Genomic DNA, 19,278 nt, shown 5'->3' with positions numbered 1-19,278 from the left:
TAGTATTTCTTCATTTCTTACGTGAAGGGTAGCATACCATAGGTACTTTTCAAATTTGCTCTTTTCACTTCATATATTCTTAAAAACCACTCCCTGTTGGTTCTGGGTTATCTTCCTCATGCTTCTTTGTAGTTGCATGGTACTCCATTGTGTGACTATACCATACTCTATTTTCCTATATATACTTATGTTATTTAAGGCACTTTGAATTATAAAGAGTGGTATATGAATAATCGTGTGCATAGGTATTTTTGTATTGTTAGAAGTGTATCTTCAAAGTAGATTACTAGAAATGGAATTGATGGATCAAAATATAAGTGCACATGGAGCTTTTCTGAGTGTTGCATTTCCCTCCAAATGGATGTACTGATTTTGAATCCCACTAGTAATATATGAGACTGTCTGTTTTCCCACAGCCTTAGTAACCTCTAAAATATGTTTCCATCTGATAGGTAAGACATTGTATCTCAATGTTTAAATTGCATTTCTCCAATTATTAGTGAGTTTGAACATTATTCATGTGCTTGAGGAACACTTTCTATCTTTTATCATGAACCGTCTGTTCATGCCTGTTCTACAATTTTCTATCAAGATTTGTACTTTGACCCTAATGTTTAAGCACTATTTACATATCAGAAATATTAGCCCTTTGTCTGCAATGTATAACATGAATACTTTCTCCAGTTTGTTGGTTGTATTTTGACTTGGTTTTTGGTGTTTTTTGACATGCACAAATTTTTATTTTAGTCAAATTTATCAGTCTATTCTTATTGCCTCTGGATTTTGAATCATAGAAAGTCTTTTCTACACCAAACTTAAAGAGAAAATAAGTCTTGCTTTTTCTCTAGTACTTGCATGGTTTTATTTCTTACATTTAGATTACTAATCCACTCAGAGTTTATTCCTGTGTATGGTGTGAGATATAGATCTAATTTTATTTTTTTCTAAATGGCTTCACAGTTCTCTCAGATAATTTTTTAAATATCTATCTTTATTTCATTGATTTGAGATGTTGTCTTTATCATATTCTAACTTTCTATAGGTCTGTTGTTCCACATCCTCACCAACATTTGTTATTAACAGAATAGTTGACAGTGTTTTATATTTTAGCCATTCTGGTAGGTATATAAGGGTAACTCATTGTGGCATTAATTTGTATTCCACTAATGGCTGCAGAAGCTGAGCATCTTATATGCTTATTTGCCATCTATATATTCTCTTTAATGAAGTATTAGTTCAAGTATTTTGTTTTCTTTTAACTGGATTCTTATTTCCTTATCATCATCACTATTTTTTTTAAAGCAGAGTCTTGCTTTGTCACCCAGGCTAGAGTACAGTGATGTCATCATAGCTCACTGCAACCTCAAACTCCTGGGCTCAAATGATCCTCCTGCCTCAGCCTCCTGAGTCAGCAGGACTACAGCGTGTGCCACAACACTTGGCTAATTTTTTTTTCCTATTTTTTGTAGAGTTGAGGTCATGCTATGTTTCTCAGGCTTATCTTAAACTACTGTCCTCAAGCAATTCTCCCACCTCAGCCTCCCAAAGTGCTACTATTACAGAAGCAAGGTACTGTGCCTGGCCTGGATTATTGTTTTCTTATTGTTGAATTTAGAGAGTTCTACATATTCACATTATATATTCTGAGTACAGATCCTTTGTATGATATGTGATTTCCAAATATTTTTTCCTAAGCTGTAGATTTTCATTCTCTTAACAATATCTTTCACAGAGCAAAACTTTTAAATTTTAATGAAGTTCAATTTGCCACATTTTTATTTTATTGGTCATGCCTTTGGTGTTATGTCTTAAAATGCTTCATAAAAATATTCTGCTATGTTTTATAGTTTTATATTTTAGGCTCATATCTACAGTCCATTTCAACTTAATTTTTGTGTATGATGTGAGGTTTTTGTTGAAGCTAATTTTTTTCCCTATGTGTATCTGTCTTAGTCTATTTTCTGCTGCTATAGCAGATTACTGCAGACTGAGTAATTTGTATGGAAAAGAAGTTTATTTAGCTCATGATTTCTGAGGCTGGGAAGTCCTAGAACATGGTGCTGGTTTCTGGTGAGGGCCTCTTGCTATGTGATAACATGGCAGAGGGCATCACATGGCAAGAGACCAAGCGTGTGCATGTCAGCTCAGGTTTCTTTTTCTCTTCTTATAAAACCACTAGTCTCAATGTAAGGGTTACACTCTGATGATCTTATCTAACCCTAATTGCCTCCCAAAGACTCCACCTCTAATCAATATATAAAGTTTAGGATTAAGTCTCCAACACATGAAAATTAAGGGGACACATTGAAACCATAGCAGTATCCAATTGCTCCAAGACCATTTGTTGAGAAAACTATCCTTTCTACATTAAATTATTTTTGAACATTTGTCAAAAACAGGTAGGCCATATTTGTATGGGTCTATTTACAGACTGTAGTCTGATTTAGTGATCTGTGTTTCTAGATCCATACAACAGTGTCTCGATTATGTTGAATAAGAGTGAAGGCTCCCATTCCAGGTCACTCTTGCTGCGGTAGCCATCACCAGCCCTACCCAAGCTCCACTTGGGAACTGGGATGTAAGAGAATAAAGAAAATAAAGGGAAAAAAATCCAGAAAGATTGTCCTCATATTTATTTAACTATCCAGAGTTTTCTTTTCTGCTACACAGTCAAAACTGGAGGGTTTCTTCTGGTTTTCACTCTGTTTGCATTATAATGCTTAATTTAGATTTTAAGCTGAACTGAATTAAATTAAAAAAAATTCTTCAGGATGGAAATAACAGAAGAGAAAATAGTTACAGTCACCACTGTCTTTTTTGTACTTAGAATTCTGGTCTTCCCTAATCAACCCACTAATATTTACTTTTTAGAGCTGTAAAACATCTGTCTGTGCATTCTGTCCAGATTTTATAGTTGAGTCTGTAAGGGGTAACAGGAAGAGGAAGATTGTGTATAGCCTATCTCTGCTCTTTAGATTGTTAATTAATAAATTACACTGATTGACTTTCTAACATTGGGCTTGCCTTTCATTACTAACACAAATTTTTCTTGGTTGCGTTGTGTTATTCTTTTCATGTATTGCTGGGTTTGATTTACTAATATTTTGTTGAGGATATTTTTGTTTATATTCATCAGGAATATTGTTTGCTAGGTTGTGTTTTTTTGGTATTCTGTTTGATTTTAGTATTAGGGTAATGCTGGCTTCATAAAATGAGTTGGAAAGTGTTATTCTATTTTCTGGAAGACATTGTATAATATTGGTATTGTTTCTTTTAATGTTTGGCAAAATTCATCAAGAAAATCATCTGGGACTGGCAATTTCTTTTCTAGGAGGCTTTAATATGTACATTCAATTCTTTGATGCTTATATAACTATTCAGGTTATTTACTTAATCTTGGGTAAGTTTTAGTAGGGTGGGGTGGTTTTCAAAGCATTGGTCTAACTTTTGTAATTTGTTGCATTTAGGGGCATTGAGTTGTTCATAGAACTCTTTCTAATTATCCTTTTAATGTTTGTGGAATCTGTGAGATCTGTTGGGTCTTTTTCATTTCTGATATTAGTAATTTGTATATTCTCATTTTTTCTTTGACAGTCTTATTATGAGTTTGCCATTTTTATTGATTAATTTGGAGAATTATCTTTTGGGTTAATTAATTTTCTTTATTGTTTTTATGGATTACTGCTTTTTTCATTATGGTTTTCTTGTTTCTGCTTGATTTTGGTTTATTTTGCTCTTCTAGTTTCTGGAGATAAAAGTGTAAGCATGAATTATTGGCTTGAGACTGTTCTTTATTTCTAACATATGACTTGAGGGTTATAAATTTACCTCCAAACACTGCTTTAGCATCATTGCAAAGATTTGGATATATTGTATTTCTATTTCATTTTGTTTAAAAATTTTTTCCAATTTCTATTGAGACTTGCTCTTTTACCATGGATTATCTGGAAGTATATTGTTTAATTTCCATGCATTTGGAGATTTTTATGTTATTATATCTTTTTGTTACTGATTTGTTTTTTAATTCCATTTTAGCAGATAATATCTTTTATATAATTTTAATTCTTTTTAATTCATTAAAATTAGCTTAATTCTTTTAAATTTGTTTTATAATCCAGAATATAGTCTGTCTTGGTAAATGTTCCATGTGTGCTCAAAATCAATGTGCATTCATCTGTGGTTTGATGAAATATTCCACAAATGCCAATTATATCATATTGGTTGATGATGGTGTTCAGTTTTTCTATATCTCAGCAATTTTCTGCCTTTTTTGTGCTATTGATTATTGATTATCCCAGAATTCAATTCTAAAAGCTTTGCTCTGTTGATTTTACAGATGAATGGAACAGTGGTGAGCCCAGGACTACATATACACATGTACACCATCCTTTTCTCCATCTCTTACATCTTCATGATGTTCCCCAAACCTTCTAGCTGGGAGGGGGAGTAGGGTTGCAATTTTTCTGGTGTTTACTAACTGAATGGTGGAAGTTGACAGAAGACTCCACCTTGCAGCTCTGTGCGCGCAGTGCAAATCAGAGGGGTAGGGCTCTCTTATCTGTGCCTGCAGTCACCATCAAGGGATGGAGGAAGAATATGGTTGCTTCTGCTTGTGTTTGCATAGCATAGGGTGGGGATAATTCTCATCGTTTCCCACAGTCTTTGTGGTAACCAGGCCAGCTGGATGGGTAAGGGGTGTGGCTCTCTCATAGCATCTGCCTGTAGTAGTATGGGCATGATATAAAGGGTCTGTCTTCCAGGCTCTCCTCCTTTTCCTGGGCCTTTGGCAAGATAGAATTTTTTTCCTGCCTCTGCTAGTAGATCCAGAGTACGAGCTGCTACAGCACCCAGACTGATATGTACAGGAGAAGAAACACCAAAATTTAACATTAGGTTTCCTTTCCAGTCCTGAGGGCCCTAGCCAGTTTTCCTTCTTTTCTTCCATTCTCAGAGTCTTCTCATGGCTACCTTATGGCTTTTGTCCAGCTCTTTTAGTTGTAATTAGCAGGAGAGAGTACGTTGGAGTGTGTTTTCCATATCTTGACCAGAACTGGAAGCCATTGTCATTACTATTATTATTTTTTTAATTTTATAATTTCAGTTTCTGTTTTACCTTTCACCTAGAAATTCGAAGGGGGATTTTTACTATCCATGGAAAGATCATGTTGTGAGTTTTTTGTTGTTGTTGATAGTAAACTCTAGTTTTACTAAGTATGATCAGAGTGCTGTTTGTAATATTCCTTCTTTATTGAAGTTATTGGTGCTTTCTTTGAAACCTAATATATGATACATTTCTATGAATGGGTCATGGAGATTTGAGATAAATGTTTTCTATATTATCAGGGTATAGAGTTAAATATATCCATAATTTAACATATAACTTTGTAGTTTAACTCTTACAACCTTACTTTATTTTCTTTCCATTTCTCTCTCTCTCTCTCTCTCTCTCTCTCTCCCTCTCTCTCTCCCTCTCTCTCTCTCTCTCTCTCTCTCTCTCCCCCTCACACACACACACACACACACACACATACACATACACACATACAAACATGCAGAGAAAGCAAGAGAGAGAGAGATTCCACATTCTGTAGAATTTTATTCACTTTCATGAAAATACAGGGTTGATAGTCTCAGGAAATGTAGTGGGAGTGGGAGAAAAACTGAACTTCCAAGGGATGTGCATGCCTTTTGCAGGATGGGGTAAGGTGGGTGGGGCACAGGTCACTGGGTGCTCTATTAATGGGAATAGTGTGAACATGTGCAAGAAAAGAAGAGACAAAGGGAAAATGAGGCATAATTGTGGTGAGGAAACAGTGCATTTGGAGACAGAAGGGAGGGTATTTAGTTACTGGTGCAAGTGAAAGTTTGGGGATGGGAAGAGATACCTAAAAGAATTTAGGAGGCATTTTTGATGTTGGCCTGCTTTCTGAAATTCTTGGTCTTTTTAAGGAAGCCTAAATAAATAGAATAGGATTCGTATTTTCTTTGAATGTGATTTCTTGTGTAGATTGGATTCTGGTGGTCTCCGGTTTTCATTCTCAGCTTTATTTTTATTTTATATTTTATCTATAATGACATTGATAGAATTGTAAATGAAATAACCACAATAAGAGAAACTTTTAATATTTCCCTAATCTTGTTAGACTTCCCATTAGTTTATACTTATTTCATGTGTTCTTATGTGTTTCATACACATAACACAATCCTTTTTTTTCGAACTCCTGACCTTGAGCAATCCACCCACCTCGGCCTCCCAGAGTGCTAGGATTACAGGCGTGAGCCACCGAGCCAGGCCAATCCTTTTTTTTAAAAGCCACCTCTACCAATGAAATGAAGACATTCTTCTAAGGATTTGCATGGGTTAGGAATTTATTACTCCAAAAACAGTAAGGAAATTACTCTAAGTTGAAATGATTTACTTTTGTTTCTGGTGAGGTTATATGAGATTCTCTATTTCTCATAGACCCTATGAGGAAAGATGCATTGTTATATTTGAGGTGGATTTGGGGGGGGATATTTATGGAATAAGTCAAAATGGTAGCCATATTGAATTTCAACTTCTACGGGTATATTTAAGAGGGAGCAGAGGGATACTGAGCAGAAGAGCCCAGAAGCGATCAAGTAGACAACATGGTTCAATGAGAAAAAAAAATCATAGGCATCCTATGGTCTACTTCAATTCTTTCTTTCCTTTTTTTTTTTTTTTTTTTTGAGACAGAGTCTCACTGTGTCGCCTGGGCTAGAGTGGCGTCAGCCTAGCTCACAACAACCTCAAACTCCTGGGCTCAAGGGATCCTACTGCCTCAGCCTCCCAAATAGCTGGGACTACAGGCATGCGCCACCATGCCCGGCTAATTTTTTCTATATATTTTTAGTTGGCCAATTCATTTCTTTCTATTTTTTTTTAGTAAAGACGGGGTCTCACTCAGGCTGGTTTCGAACTCATGATCTCGAGCGATCCGCCTGCCTCGGCTTCCCAGAGTGCTAGGATTACAGGCGTGAGCCACTGCGCTCAGCCTTCAATTATTTCTTATTTGAAAAAAACACAAACTTTCTGAGCCCTGCTTTTCTCATGTTGTAAAATGTAAGACTTAGACTTATATGATATCTAAAGTTTTCTTTGGCTCAATATATATTTATCTGTTAATAAAGGACTAATTAGACTTATGTTTACTTCCAAGGTTATTTAATTTACAGATTTAATTAGAATGAAAGTAGGGATTTAAAAATTACACTACAAGTTGAAGACTATAGGTTGAGGTTTTTAAGCTTCCATTTAGAACTAGAGTGATAACTTTAAAGGATAAGAAAATAGAAACTTACAGAGAATTAAATGCATTGTTTACTTTTAACTTTGCCCCTAGACCTATTCAGGAGTAAAGCTTAATAAATTTAGATATTTAGATTATTTATTTTGCATGAAAAATAATAATATTCAAGATGTGATGATAAAATAATTGAGAAATTCAAATGGGACCAATTATTGCATTTGCTTAAGAAGTTGAAATTCTGGAGTTGAAAGTAAACTTTAATTTGCTTTGTAAGAAATTAGAACTAGATTTTGTTTGGGAAACTTTCTTGTGTTAGTCTGTTTATAAATCTCATAGAACTAAAAGAGTTCAAGTAGAAAAGTACACTAATAAACAACAGTAGTAACTTTATTTTTTGAGAATTTACCGTTTATTATTCTGTTCAACAATAATGACATGATGGAATGACATAGCACAAATAAGTGGAAACCAAGAAGGGTTCCAGCATTTGGCATTCTGATGAGAAGAGATAATAAGAATTTCCCATGTTTGCATTCCTTTAAATGTCTAAGAGAATACCATATCATATTATTTATTGCCAAGTGAAAGCTAATTTTATTCATTTCAACAGTAAAAGAGAAATAGAAGAAGGTAGAGGAAGTAGAGCAAAAAGAGAAGATAAGGTAAATACTTACATGTAAACAAGAGATATAGGTTAATTGAATACTTTTGTGTCCTGCCCATAGTAAAAGAACAAAGAATATACCAAGAAGTAAAAATAGACCTAAAATGCAATCACTAAGAATGCATTAAACATGATACAATGTGCAATTAAGCCATGAAACTTGCTACAACATTTTATTTTATACATTTATTTTATTCAAATAAATGTCTTAGATAGATTAGAAGAACTAGGTATGATACACATAGTTGACATAAAAATTTTAACGCCTGGAATTTAGAACAAACAAAATATCCCCCAACCCTTCCCCCCCAAAACCAGCAACAACAACAACAACAACAACAACAACAAAACAAACAAAACACCACCAACAACAAATGGAACACAAATGACATTAACTTCCAGGAAATAGGCTTCTATATTTTAGGATGTACAGGGGATTTCCTTTAAGTTGAAACAACTAGAACACCCTTAGACCTTGCTTTTTCTGAAAATGGTCCACTTTTGAAATTCTGAGTTCTTTACTTCACAGCTTACTGAACTTGTATACTCCACACTCCCATTAACCATGCTTGATAACATCTGCTTTCCAGTTTAATGATGTCTACGATCTTATAGTCCATTAAGCCCTCTTATTTTCTCTTCTATTTGACCTATAAAGGCTCACTGTGCTCACCATAGTTACAAGGGTTTGGGGGTGGGAACCCCATGTGCTGATGTCCATGGTCATGAAACAATCTCTGTACTCCTGGTCATGCTTCCTCTTTACCAGGTGTGTTTAACCTGGACTTTACGGTCCACCATTTCAACTGCACCCTCATTAACACTAAATTCAAACCCAGCACATCTACGTTCATAGTTCATGGGACCAAGTGCTGCTGTTGATGCCAGGGTTTGGCGTCTGTGAAGGCACCAGGGAGGACATTCTTGGCAGAGACATGGGTACTCCCTGGAGACTAAGAACATTCATGAGCAGGAGAAGAGAAGCATCGAAGGCCCATGTGGTGCTGTAGATGGTGGGCAAACTTGTTTCCATGAGAAGTCTTAAACATCTTAGCGGGTGTCAGCCCTGGGTAATCTAGGGCAAGAGACAGTAAAATGTACACTGTTATAATTCATGTGACTCATCCATATTCATGAACTGGTAAAGCCTAGGAAATTTGGATTACCATTACAGGGCAAGGGAGAAGAACTGACATGACATGGCAATCGCCATCGCTAAGTTTCCTTCCTAGACACGTGCCACTTTGGGATTGGCCAGTTGTAAATGAACTGTTGCAAACACAGCAGTGGGAGGGATGTCTGACTTAAAGTAGAGAAGAAAACAATGGTGAGTAGAGCTTTAATTAGTCTTGACTCTTGGTAAATGCCAGCATGATTATTCAGTTCGTGTGCCACTTGGGTCCCTTGCCTTTTACTTGCTGACCATTTCACCACTTGAAAGTACTTTACCTCTACGTAGGGAATAGAAAGGATCTGGGATTGAGAATATTTCAGCTCCCTCTAGTCAATTAACACTGCTATTAGAGCACAGAGAACAGGGAATCCATTTGTAAGCTTGTATTTTCCTTATTAGCAACAACATTCTGTATCAGAAAGTTTACTGCAACTGATTGATCAAGTTTCAGAGACTGTGAATTTATTTTTCTCTACTGTTATGTTATTAATAAAAAATCATGGAGTTGAGCGATAACTATTTTATTTTCGTTAAGTGAGGAGGTTCCCCTTCTCCTGGGAAAGAGGCAGCACTAGACAAAATTGAGAGCCAGGCAACTGTAAGACGATGATACATTCTAATCCCAAGTATTTTTCACAAGAGAGGACCCAGTCATTTGGGCAAATGTTGGCTGTATTGCAGGGACCATTCAGCCAGAACAACCAGGTTTGCCATCACTTCTGTGCACGGCAGGTGAAGATGGGTGCAACCCACAGCTTGACGTCCTGGTGCTGGAGCCTGGACTGGAAGGCATTGTTGTCCCCATGTAGCATGCTGTGATGGCAAAGGTGTGAACAGCCAATTGGTCCCAGCCTACCTGTCCTTACACTTGGCCACTTTTCAAGGAGCAAACCTATGTCAACAAACTCTAGTCTGTGTTATAGCAGGGAGAATCTGGGTGGTGTGGACATAGCTTTCCATTACCAGATCAGGAGGGTGGAGGAGAGGCTGGCAGGGTGACAAGAATGAATGAACACCCCAAGTTTCAGCTCCTATCTGAAGCTGCTTAGTTCAGGTAAGCATCTAGAGAAGCCAGGTGAGATAACTAACCCAACAGATGTATCTCTGGAAAATTCCAAGCCTGAGCAACTTGGAAAGAACAGGGAGTGGGGAGGGATGGAAAGCAGTACAAAGAGAAGCCAGCCAAAATATTCAGGGCTCTAGATGAACATCCAAGATTAAAGAACAATAAAAAACTTTGCACTAAATTCCATTTTAGGTCATTATGCCAAGTGGATTTCCACAGGATAGGGTGAAAGACATTAGGCTATAAGAGATCAATGACAAATTGCAATAAAATTGGATGCTAAATTCTCCAAGTCACTGCTATCTTGCTTCAGTCAATTGTTGTCTAGTTAGTCTATTCATGCTACCTCTCACAGAGGGTATGATAAATACTGCTGATCCCGAAATTTGTTTTTATGGTTACCTTAAAATTATTGTCATTATAAGGAACAGAGATGGGAAAATTACCTCTTCATGTCTGATTCACATGCAAACTGAATGAACTACATAACAACTGCCTTAGTCAGATACTATTTTGAAACCTGGTTCAAAAGCTAAATGCTTATAAGCTTCTTTAGGGGCAGTGCTGTGCTCTGAGTCACAGGCAAACTATCCCAGAAGCTCGGTCTACACATCAATAAGCAGGTGCCTGGGCAGGGTGCAGACTGCACCTATGGACAGGCTTTAGAATCCAATTTTAAGGGTTATAGAACAAATTTTTGTTTAAAAATGCTTACTTTGGTTCATCAGATAGTGGTAAATCAGGCTTTTATCTCATCTATTTTTGTCACCTTCTTACGTGCATGGGGAAAGCATTTAGGGCTGAATAGTCCTGAAAAGTGTTTAAATTTTTGTGTGTGTGTGTGTGAGTGAGAACTGACCACTGAGAGAAAAGAAATAAGATTCTCATCACTGCTTCTGTGTATCAGATGCTAGTGTGAATACCTTGTTGATTTGCATGTTCAATTATTGATTTGCATTATTGCTCCTGTCTTCTGTTGTAGGTGAGAGGTAAGCTCACTGCTGAAGCTCAAGATGTCAATGGCCAATGACCATGCATAGGGCCTTGAAATCTCTCCAGGTGGTTTCCTTGTAGGGATTGAGTTTCTGCGGGGTCAGCCTGTAACACCACCAGCAAATCTGCTTCCATTTGGGAATTGTGTGAGGGAACACTGGGACCTCTGGTCTCTTCCACAGGCTATGTCCGTCAGTCCTCTTGGTTTTAGTTTGCACCCTCACTGCCACCTGTTTATCCTCAGCTCAGGGTCTCAGCCCAGCCTCCGCCAGAATCTGCTGTCAAAAATAGGTCAATTATTAGTTATATACAGTGTGCTATGATCCTATCTCTGAGGCATTTGATTTCTTTATGTATTTTGGTTGACTTTTTAAAATTATGGAATATAACCTAAAGATGTACTCAATATATGCATATGATGTAACAAACAGAACTTTGCCAGAACCTCTAAAGTGTTCCTCCCTGTTTCTTTACCAATAAAGCCTCCCCTCTGATCAGAGGTAACCAAGGCGATTATTTCCTTGGGTTAGTATGTCCACCCCTGAAAGCATCCTTAAAAACACAGGTTTTCTTTTCCTTTCTTTTCCTTATTTTTGGGGCGGGGGGTGGTGGGTGGGGGGACAGAGACTTGGTCTGTTGCCTGGGCTAGAGTGCTGTGATGTCAGGCTAGCTCACAGCAACCTCAAATTCCTGGGCTCAAGTGATCCTCCTGCCTCAGCCTCCCCAGTAGCTGGGACTACAGGCATGCGCCACCATGCCCGGCTAATTTTTTCTGTATATTTTTACTTGTCCAGATAATTTCTTACTATTTTTAGTAGAGACGGGGTCTCGCTCTTGCTCAGGCTGGTCTTGAACTCCTGACGTTGAGTCATTCTCCGGCCTCAGCCTCCCAGAGTGCTAGGAAAAACACAGGTTTTCTTGCCCTAGTCTTTTCATGAAGAGATTCATGAAATGGTGCCTGATTTATTTGGCTCCTAAACATTACTTCTGTCAGTGGCATGGAAGCCCATGTCTCCTGCCATGGTAATTTTGGGCATCAGTGAGCAGATGATTGCACATTTTTAGCGTCAGGAATACTTTCTGGTGTGCCTTAAGAGAGGGAGTATTGAATGACCATGTCCTGGTATGGGACATGGTTTAGCAGTGTCCTAGGTAAGCAAAGTCTTATGAGAAACTCTGGGAACTTTAGATGAAGGGAAGAAGTGGGTCCCAGTGGATGTCCAACCAGGTCTGAGGGGGCTAAATCATTACAACCAAGAGAATTTTATCCACAGCTGAGCTATAAAATGTGCTATGATCCACATTTCACTGTATAATCTTTGTTTTCTCTGGAGTTGATCATTATCACATTTCCCACTTTTTAAAATTATTTGTTTAGTTTTCCATGTTCCTATCACTAATGGATTCTTCTGATAGAGATAAATTTCTCTTCCCATGTGTTCAATATATTCAGACACAACTATCCTTCTGATAACATATTCACGTTAGGGAGCTTCAAATGATCAGTATATTCAATTTTGGCATTAAATCATACACTTAAAATAGATGCAGGGTAGGCTAACACTTGTAAGAATATCGTGTAAGGTAAAGTCAGAAACATGAAATAAAGAACAACTCTACTCCCCCTAAAAGGGTTAGCTCGGCTACCTCCCCCAGATACAGTATTCCCCAATGTCCAACCCAAACACCATGCTGATGTTTATATACATATGTAACCTATATAACATAGTAATGAATATAATTGATCTGAATTTTTATTTTATGAATGAGAAAATGCCCACTCTGTTCTCTAGCACTTTGCTTTCTTAATGTCTCTAGGGCTGCACCGATACTCTTCTATGATAGTTAAATTTATAGATGCAAGAATATAAATTCTTGAAGGCGGGTTTTGGCTGTATTCCTCCCTGGAGAGGGAGGAATCAACAAACAACAATAACAAAAATCGGTGATTGAATTTCCATATGTAAAAAGTACCAGTCATACGACAATGTAGGAATGTCTACATCTACTATATAAAAATATCATGTGACATTAAATATCAAATTAAATATAATTTCATGCAAAAATTTGATTCACTAAAAGTATGTTTTGACTGCTTTGAATTGGCATTGTAGCTAATACTCTGCAAATTTATTTTAATTTGTTCTGTTAAGAGCCCGAACATATTTCATTTTAATGACACTTTTTAAAACTAACATGGTCATCATAAAAGGAAGTAGGGAGTGTCTGAGTCAGAGGCTTTATATTTCAGAGTAATGCAAGGAACTCTTTCAGACTCACCCAGCCAGCTGCTAACTTCCTCTATGAAGACAGTAAGGTAAATATTTCTGAAGTCCATAATTTAAGTCACTTCAAAAGAGAGAGATGAAGAGAGAGGGAGAATCTGAGGGGGAGAGAAAGAGAGAGAAACGAATGAATCTTGGCTATTTCTCTGTATCTGAGACATGAAACTTATCAAACGATATTAAAATTGTTACCTGGTCCTATTCTCTTCCTCTCTACCTGATAGCTTGTCTATGACTGATTTTAAGTGAGGCATGGGAGAATGCATGCACCACAGTGCAGGGGATCGGACTCCAATCGGAAGCCTTATGCTCCACCTTTGAATAGATAAATAGGGATTATGTGCAAATCTAGCTTCTGTATATATCTCCAGTGTTCTTATTTAAGTCATTATGGGTTGGAATATACTAATTTTTCAGTTTAGAATTGAACTCTGATTTAATTGCATAGAAGGGTACTCATCTGATTAGGGACTTACCAAAATTTGAAACCATGTTTTTAAAAGAAACTCTGTAGAGTAGTAACAATATTTATAGTATCACATTTGATTTATTGATAAGAATAAAATTAAGCATGCTCAAGCAGTTATTCATTTCCCTCCAATATGTATATTTTAATCCAATAAGCATGAAAGTTTTTTTCTAATAATGTACCATGCAATATAATTAGTTTTCTTTGCATAGCCAAAATTATCCTAAGATGAGATAGTATTTTTATCAAGCATTTAAGATACATAATTTATCAGTTAGGTATAAGTTTAGGCCCATAAAATTTTATCACAATAATTTCATATTTCATTGAATGTGTTTTGTGCCTGGTTTTTCTTATACTTTATTTTAAAAATTATTTTTCTTAATTTTATCATTAGACTTTAAAAAGTTTCAATGAATATATTTTTTTAATTGTTTGACACAAATAGTATATTGACTATAGAAACAAAGGAGTAAAAAAGTTCTTAGATTGAAATGCTCCATAAGAAATATAATAGGCTTTAGGCTGCCATGGACTTTTAGATTCTCAAATCCGAACGTTGGGATTTTAAAGCCTCCTTGAGTGTTTTCTTGAGTGTTAACTTGAAAATTATAAATTAATTACATAGTGAGTGTGATGTGCACCGTCCAGGGGATGTACACGCTTGGAGCTCTGACTCAAAGGGGGAGGGGAGGCAAGGGCAATGTACGTAACCTTAACATTTGTACCCCCATAATATGCTGAAATAAAAAAAATCATACTTGTATATTGAGCTAAAATATTTATGCAAGAAACATGAGAATGTGGTTTATGTTTAGTGAAATGAAACCTTAATCTCTAAAGCCAAGTTCTTTATGATTTGAAAAGACTTTTCCTCCATTGCTATATCCGTACAATGGTATTCCAGGTAGGTTCACACAGACATATTCTTCTATAGCTTTAATAAAATTTATTTCCTTTTCAGTTTCCTTATTTATTTGACTTGTGGCCTGAGTCAAACGGTAGATGTTATGGCTTGTTTGAATTTAGTTAATTTTGTTTGGTGTTTAATTTATTTATTTTTAAGTTGCTGTAAAAGTATTTACAGGAGAAAGGAAAATCAGTTTTTGTTCCATAATAATTTTTAGTCATCTGCCACCTGATGGAAACTTGGGGTGAAAAATAATCAATTCATCTTTAAATATTGTCTACTCGCCTAAGAGATTCAGACTTTATTTACGACACGGAGGAACAAATCTTGCTTTCATTCCTGGAATCTGCAGTGTACCTGCAAAGAAAAAGATAATAAAAATCAATTCTGTGAAGTAGAACATACTTTTTTGTATTTACTTTTAACATATGTGAACATGTCTGTACAAGAGTGTGTAAGTCTATACGATTTAGTATCATCCATCATTTTTAAAGTTATGGCTTGAGAACTTATAATTGTCTAGGAATGTGTTGGCTCATGTTTCTCCGTGATGATTTTTTATGTAGTTTGGTTTCTCTGAAATAAGATGTACCTAAGCCAAAAAAATTATGTACCCTCTCTCCTGAATGAACAAATTCTTGTTTGGCTGCTCTTCTCTTCAATCTGATCTTAGTTTTGTGGATACTTTATCATGGAACCAGGATGACAAAGTTTAGAAAATAAAAATTTATGATTTTTGCTTAGAAAGTGATTAAATAATAATATTCAAAAATATGAAAGTGTTTTTTTTTTTTACCCTGAGAGATAAAATAGTATGACATAATTTGTAAAACAACAAGAATAATTGGGGCTTGATGAAAGAAAAATGTACCGTAAAGTGTGTTTTTGCACTTTGGGATGTATATGATACTATTAATACCAGGGAGCTTCCAGACAGCGACCAGATAGTGCAGGCAAGTCCCCAAACAGGATCATTTAAAAATCTTTCAGGTCTCCTTTTAAAGGCTCTAGCCCACATTTTATCAATACATTAAAATATACCCATGGTTCTCTATTAAATATAGTTTTCACTGGAAATATTTTGAAACAATTATGATTTTGCTTTTGAAGTTACTTTCTTAAAAGTGATTCATTTCATTTACTATTGTCTAATGTTCAGCCATCAATAAGAAGTCTTGGGAATTCTTTAGAAGGGAGAGAATCTAGCACATATTTCCCCCTAAAATTAATGAAATTCTTGTGACTACTAAATTTAATATAAAAATCAGGTCAGGCATGGAGGCTCATGCCTGTAGTCTCAGCTACCCAGGAGGCTAAGGCAGGACGATCATTTGAGCCCAGGAGTTTGAGGTTGCAGTGAGCTGTGATGATGCCACCACCACACTTCAGCCCGGGTGAAACCTTGTCTTCCCCCCCCCCCAAAACAATCAAAGTGTGTTTTATTTTCCTACATTTAATTGTACACTTGTCAATTTTGGCCTAATTTTTCAGGTCTAAAATATAATTTAAGTCCCTGAAAATGTGGAGGCCTTTGGCACTGCTAATATCACTCACTGTGTAAAGCTGCCTTGTACCCACCCCACGCTCCGCCCCTGCCCCAACTTTTGTTGTTCTTTCTCTCCTTTGCTATGAGGGGTTTCTCCTGTAGCTCCAACAACGACTGTTGCTGCTTTTCATCCTGGGTTACTTGGATTAGACATAAAATAATTTTTTCTCTGGATAACTTTTAAAAGAACATAGATTTCGTTTTTTGCAGTGAAGGATGTGTGGCGTGAAGGATTTCCTCTATGTTCCTGGGGTGTAACTGAGTACTCAGACTATGAATTACAAATAGCTGAATTTGACACTAAAACCAACATCGTTCATGGCCTCATGCCTCAGTCATGTTCTCTGGGCTTAGAATTCCAAAATGCAGACTATGGATTCCTCAAGAACACTCTTTCTGGAAATGCTGAATTTGTTGTCTTTTAGGACAGACCAGGTTATTAACATTTTACAGAGACTAGTAAACAAAGCAACTTCAGTTCACTGAACATGTGCTATAAGTCAGGCATTATACTACAACTGTTGTTCCTTAACTTTTTTAAACTCAAGCTCCCAAAATACAAATGGAAAAACGTACTTTAATCTCATTTGTAACTTTAAAAGGTATTAAATATTTGTCACTGCAACAAAGTCAATGCAGTGGCAATTTTAGCACATTATTTTTTCAGATTATGTGAATCTCCCTCCTTGTGACTCTCTTCCTTACCACACCATGCCCTTCCCCGTGCCCTGATACAATGATGTGCTCCTTTTATGGAGTGAAAGGCAGAAGGATGCCTGATTTTCTGTTGAGAATCACTATGCTAGGTCTTGCAAATAGATCGTCTCTCTGAATAAGATGAAAACTTAGAAACTAAGAGAAATTAAAAGTTCTACCTCGGTCATACAACTATTTTTTTGCGAGAGGGTTTGGACTAGGACTGGGTCTCCTAAAGCTTCATGACTTGGTACCACTGCACCATCAGATTTAATATCTTGGAATATTCAAGGGAAATAATTTGGAGAATCCAAGTAAATTCATTTAATCTGAGACAACCTCAAATATGGTGTTGAGATCACTTTGAATTGTGGAGAAAGCCTGCAAAGAAATACAAAGTAGATTGTTGAAGAACTCCATGGTGGCAGCAGCCCTCTCTATTTCAGAAACAAAAGAATCCTTGATTTTAAATTAGCTACTGCACCCTAGATTCTCTAGCAAGCAATAGACCTATTGGTGGAAAGTCTCGTGCAAGTTCATGATACATATTATAATAATCTCGTTTTGTAATCCAAAAGAATAAGAATAAGACAGAGGTCTTTCTTTCTTTCTTTCTTCTTTCTTTCTTTCTTTCTTTCTTTCTTTCTTTCTTTCTTTCTTTCTTTCTTTCTTTCTTTCTTTCTTTCTTTCTTTCTTTCTTTCTTTCTTTCTTTTCTCTTTCTCTCTTTCTTTCTGAGACAGGGTGTCTCTTTGTTACCTGGGCTAGAGTACAGTGGTGTCATCATAGCTCACTGCAACCTCAAACTCCTGGGCTCAGTGATCCTCCTGCCTCAGCCTCCTGAATAGCTGGGACTACAAGTGTGCACCAGCACGCTCAGCTAATTTTTTTCTATTTTTTGTAGAGATGGAATCTTACTGTGTTGCTCAGGCTGATCTTGGACTCCTGACCTCAAGTGATTCTCCCACCTCAGACTCCCAAAGTGCTAGGATTACGGGCATGGGCCGCAGTGCCTGGCTTAAAAAAAATGGTCTTAAAAGAATAAATACACATATGAGGACCAAAGATGCATAATATTTGAAATTAGGATGATCCTGAAAAAAAAATCAGCATGTATGATTGTTCTAAGAATGTATACAGAAGCCATAAAAGAAAGAAAGGTAAAGAAATGACATATTAAGCTTCCAAATTTTAACATTTCATTGAATTACAGATGGTTTAGAAAATAAAGGCTATCATGCCTTGAATAGAATGTCTAATGTTGTAATATTTATTTTAAATAGCACTCTTGGTCTATTTCAGTTAAGAAATCTGGGATGATTTGAGAAATAATAAGCCCCATGAATGTTTCTGCTTGGAAACTGAAAACAAAGGCCATACAGAGGCCTCTGGGGTTAGGAATGCCACGTCAAAAAGAAGTAGGAATATGACTTGGATGTGAATTTGAGAGCATAGGTGGAAATGTTGCACTAAAGAATATCAATATAAGAAAAATGAGTATACCATAATACTTTTATCAGAAGAGACAGTTTTAGAGTGTTAGTAACAAGGATATTGAGCCAAAAGACCTTTTTCCTTTTTGTTCTAAGTTATTTGGTGATTACTTCCAAGGATGAAGAAATGAAGCTTTAAATTAAAAAAAAATGAATATAAAAACCAAAATATTTATAGAAAATGTAATCTGAACTGATGTCATTTCCTCATTGTTCTCTAGGCTGCATCCCATTTCACAATGGCTTCCCTTGCTGCAGCAAATGCAGAATTTTGCTTCAACCTGTTCAGAGAGATGGATAACAATCAAGGCAATGGAAATATGTTCTTTTCCTCTCTGAGCATCTTCACTGCCCTGGCGATGGTTCGTTTGGGTGCTCGAGGTGACTGCGCTAATCAGATTGATAAGGTCAGTCCTGGAGTTCACAATTAACTACCAGGGTAAATTGTTTTGCCCAAGAGAGTATTTCATGGAGGCATCACGAGGGCACAAGGTGTCACATCTTCCCACACTTCCACGAGCACCTCTTCAGGTGTGGAGAGAGCACACAGCTTGAGGCACTTGTTTTTGAGCTCGGAGGCAGCAGAAATAATTCAAGAACCACAACTTTCATTCTTTCCCATAATACAGTGGTTCTCAAGGTGTGTTTCCCAGACCAGGAACATCACCATCACCTGGAAAACTTGTTAGAAATGCAAATGTTTGGGCCCCACC

At 36.6% G+C, this 19,278-nt stretch overlaps 1 protein-coding gene across 3 annotated transcripts in view; it reads left to right on the top strand.

Moving 5' to 3' along the window:
• The window catches only part of SERPINB7 (serpin family B member 7), a 50,075-nt gene that overhangs the window by 11,698 nt on the left and 19,099 nt on the right, over positions 1-19,278 (top strand). The window contains exons 1-3 of one of the 3 annotated variants that reach the window (XM_012774453.3): positions 13,441-13,485; positions 17,977-18,232; positions 18,787-18,972. In XM_012774453.3, coding sequence (XP_012629907.2) covers positions 18,161-18,232; positions 18,787-18,972 — 258 coding nt within the window. In that variant the 5' untranslated portion in view covers positions 13,441-13,485; positions 17,977-18,160. Of the gene's footprint in view, positions 1-13,440; positions 13,486-17,976; positions 18,233-18,786; positions 18,973-19,278 lie in introns of those variants that run through there. The other 2 variants (XM_075993757.1, XM_012774455.3) reach the window with 2 other exon arrangements.

The sequence above is a fragment of the Microcebus murinus genome, chromosome 17 (assembly GCF_040939455.1).
Source record: "Microcebus murinus isolate Inina chromosome 17, M.murinus_Inina_mat1.0, whole genome shotgun sequence".
In the NCBI taxonomy this organism is placed as follows: domain Eukaryota; kingdom Metazoa; phylum Chordata; class Mammalia; order Primates; family Cheirogaleidae; genus Microcebus; species Microcebus murinus.
This window is presented reverse-complemented; position numbering and strand designations above follow the sequence as displayed.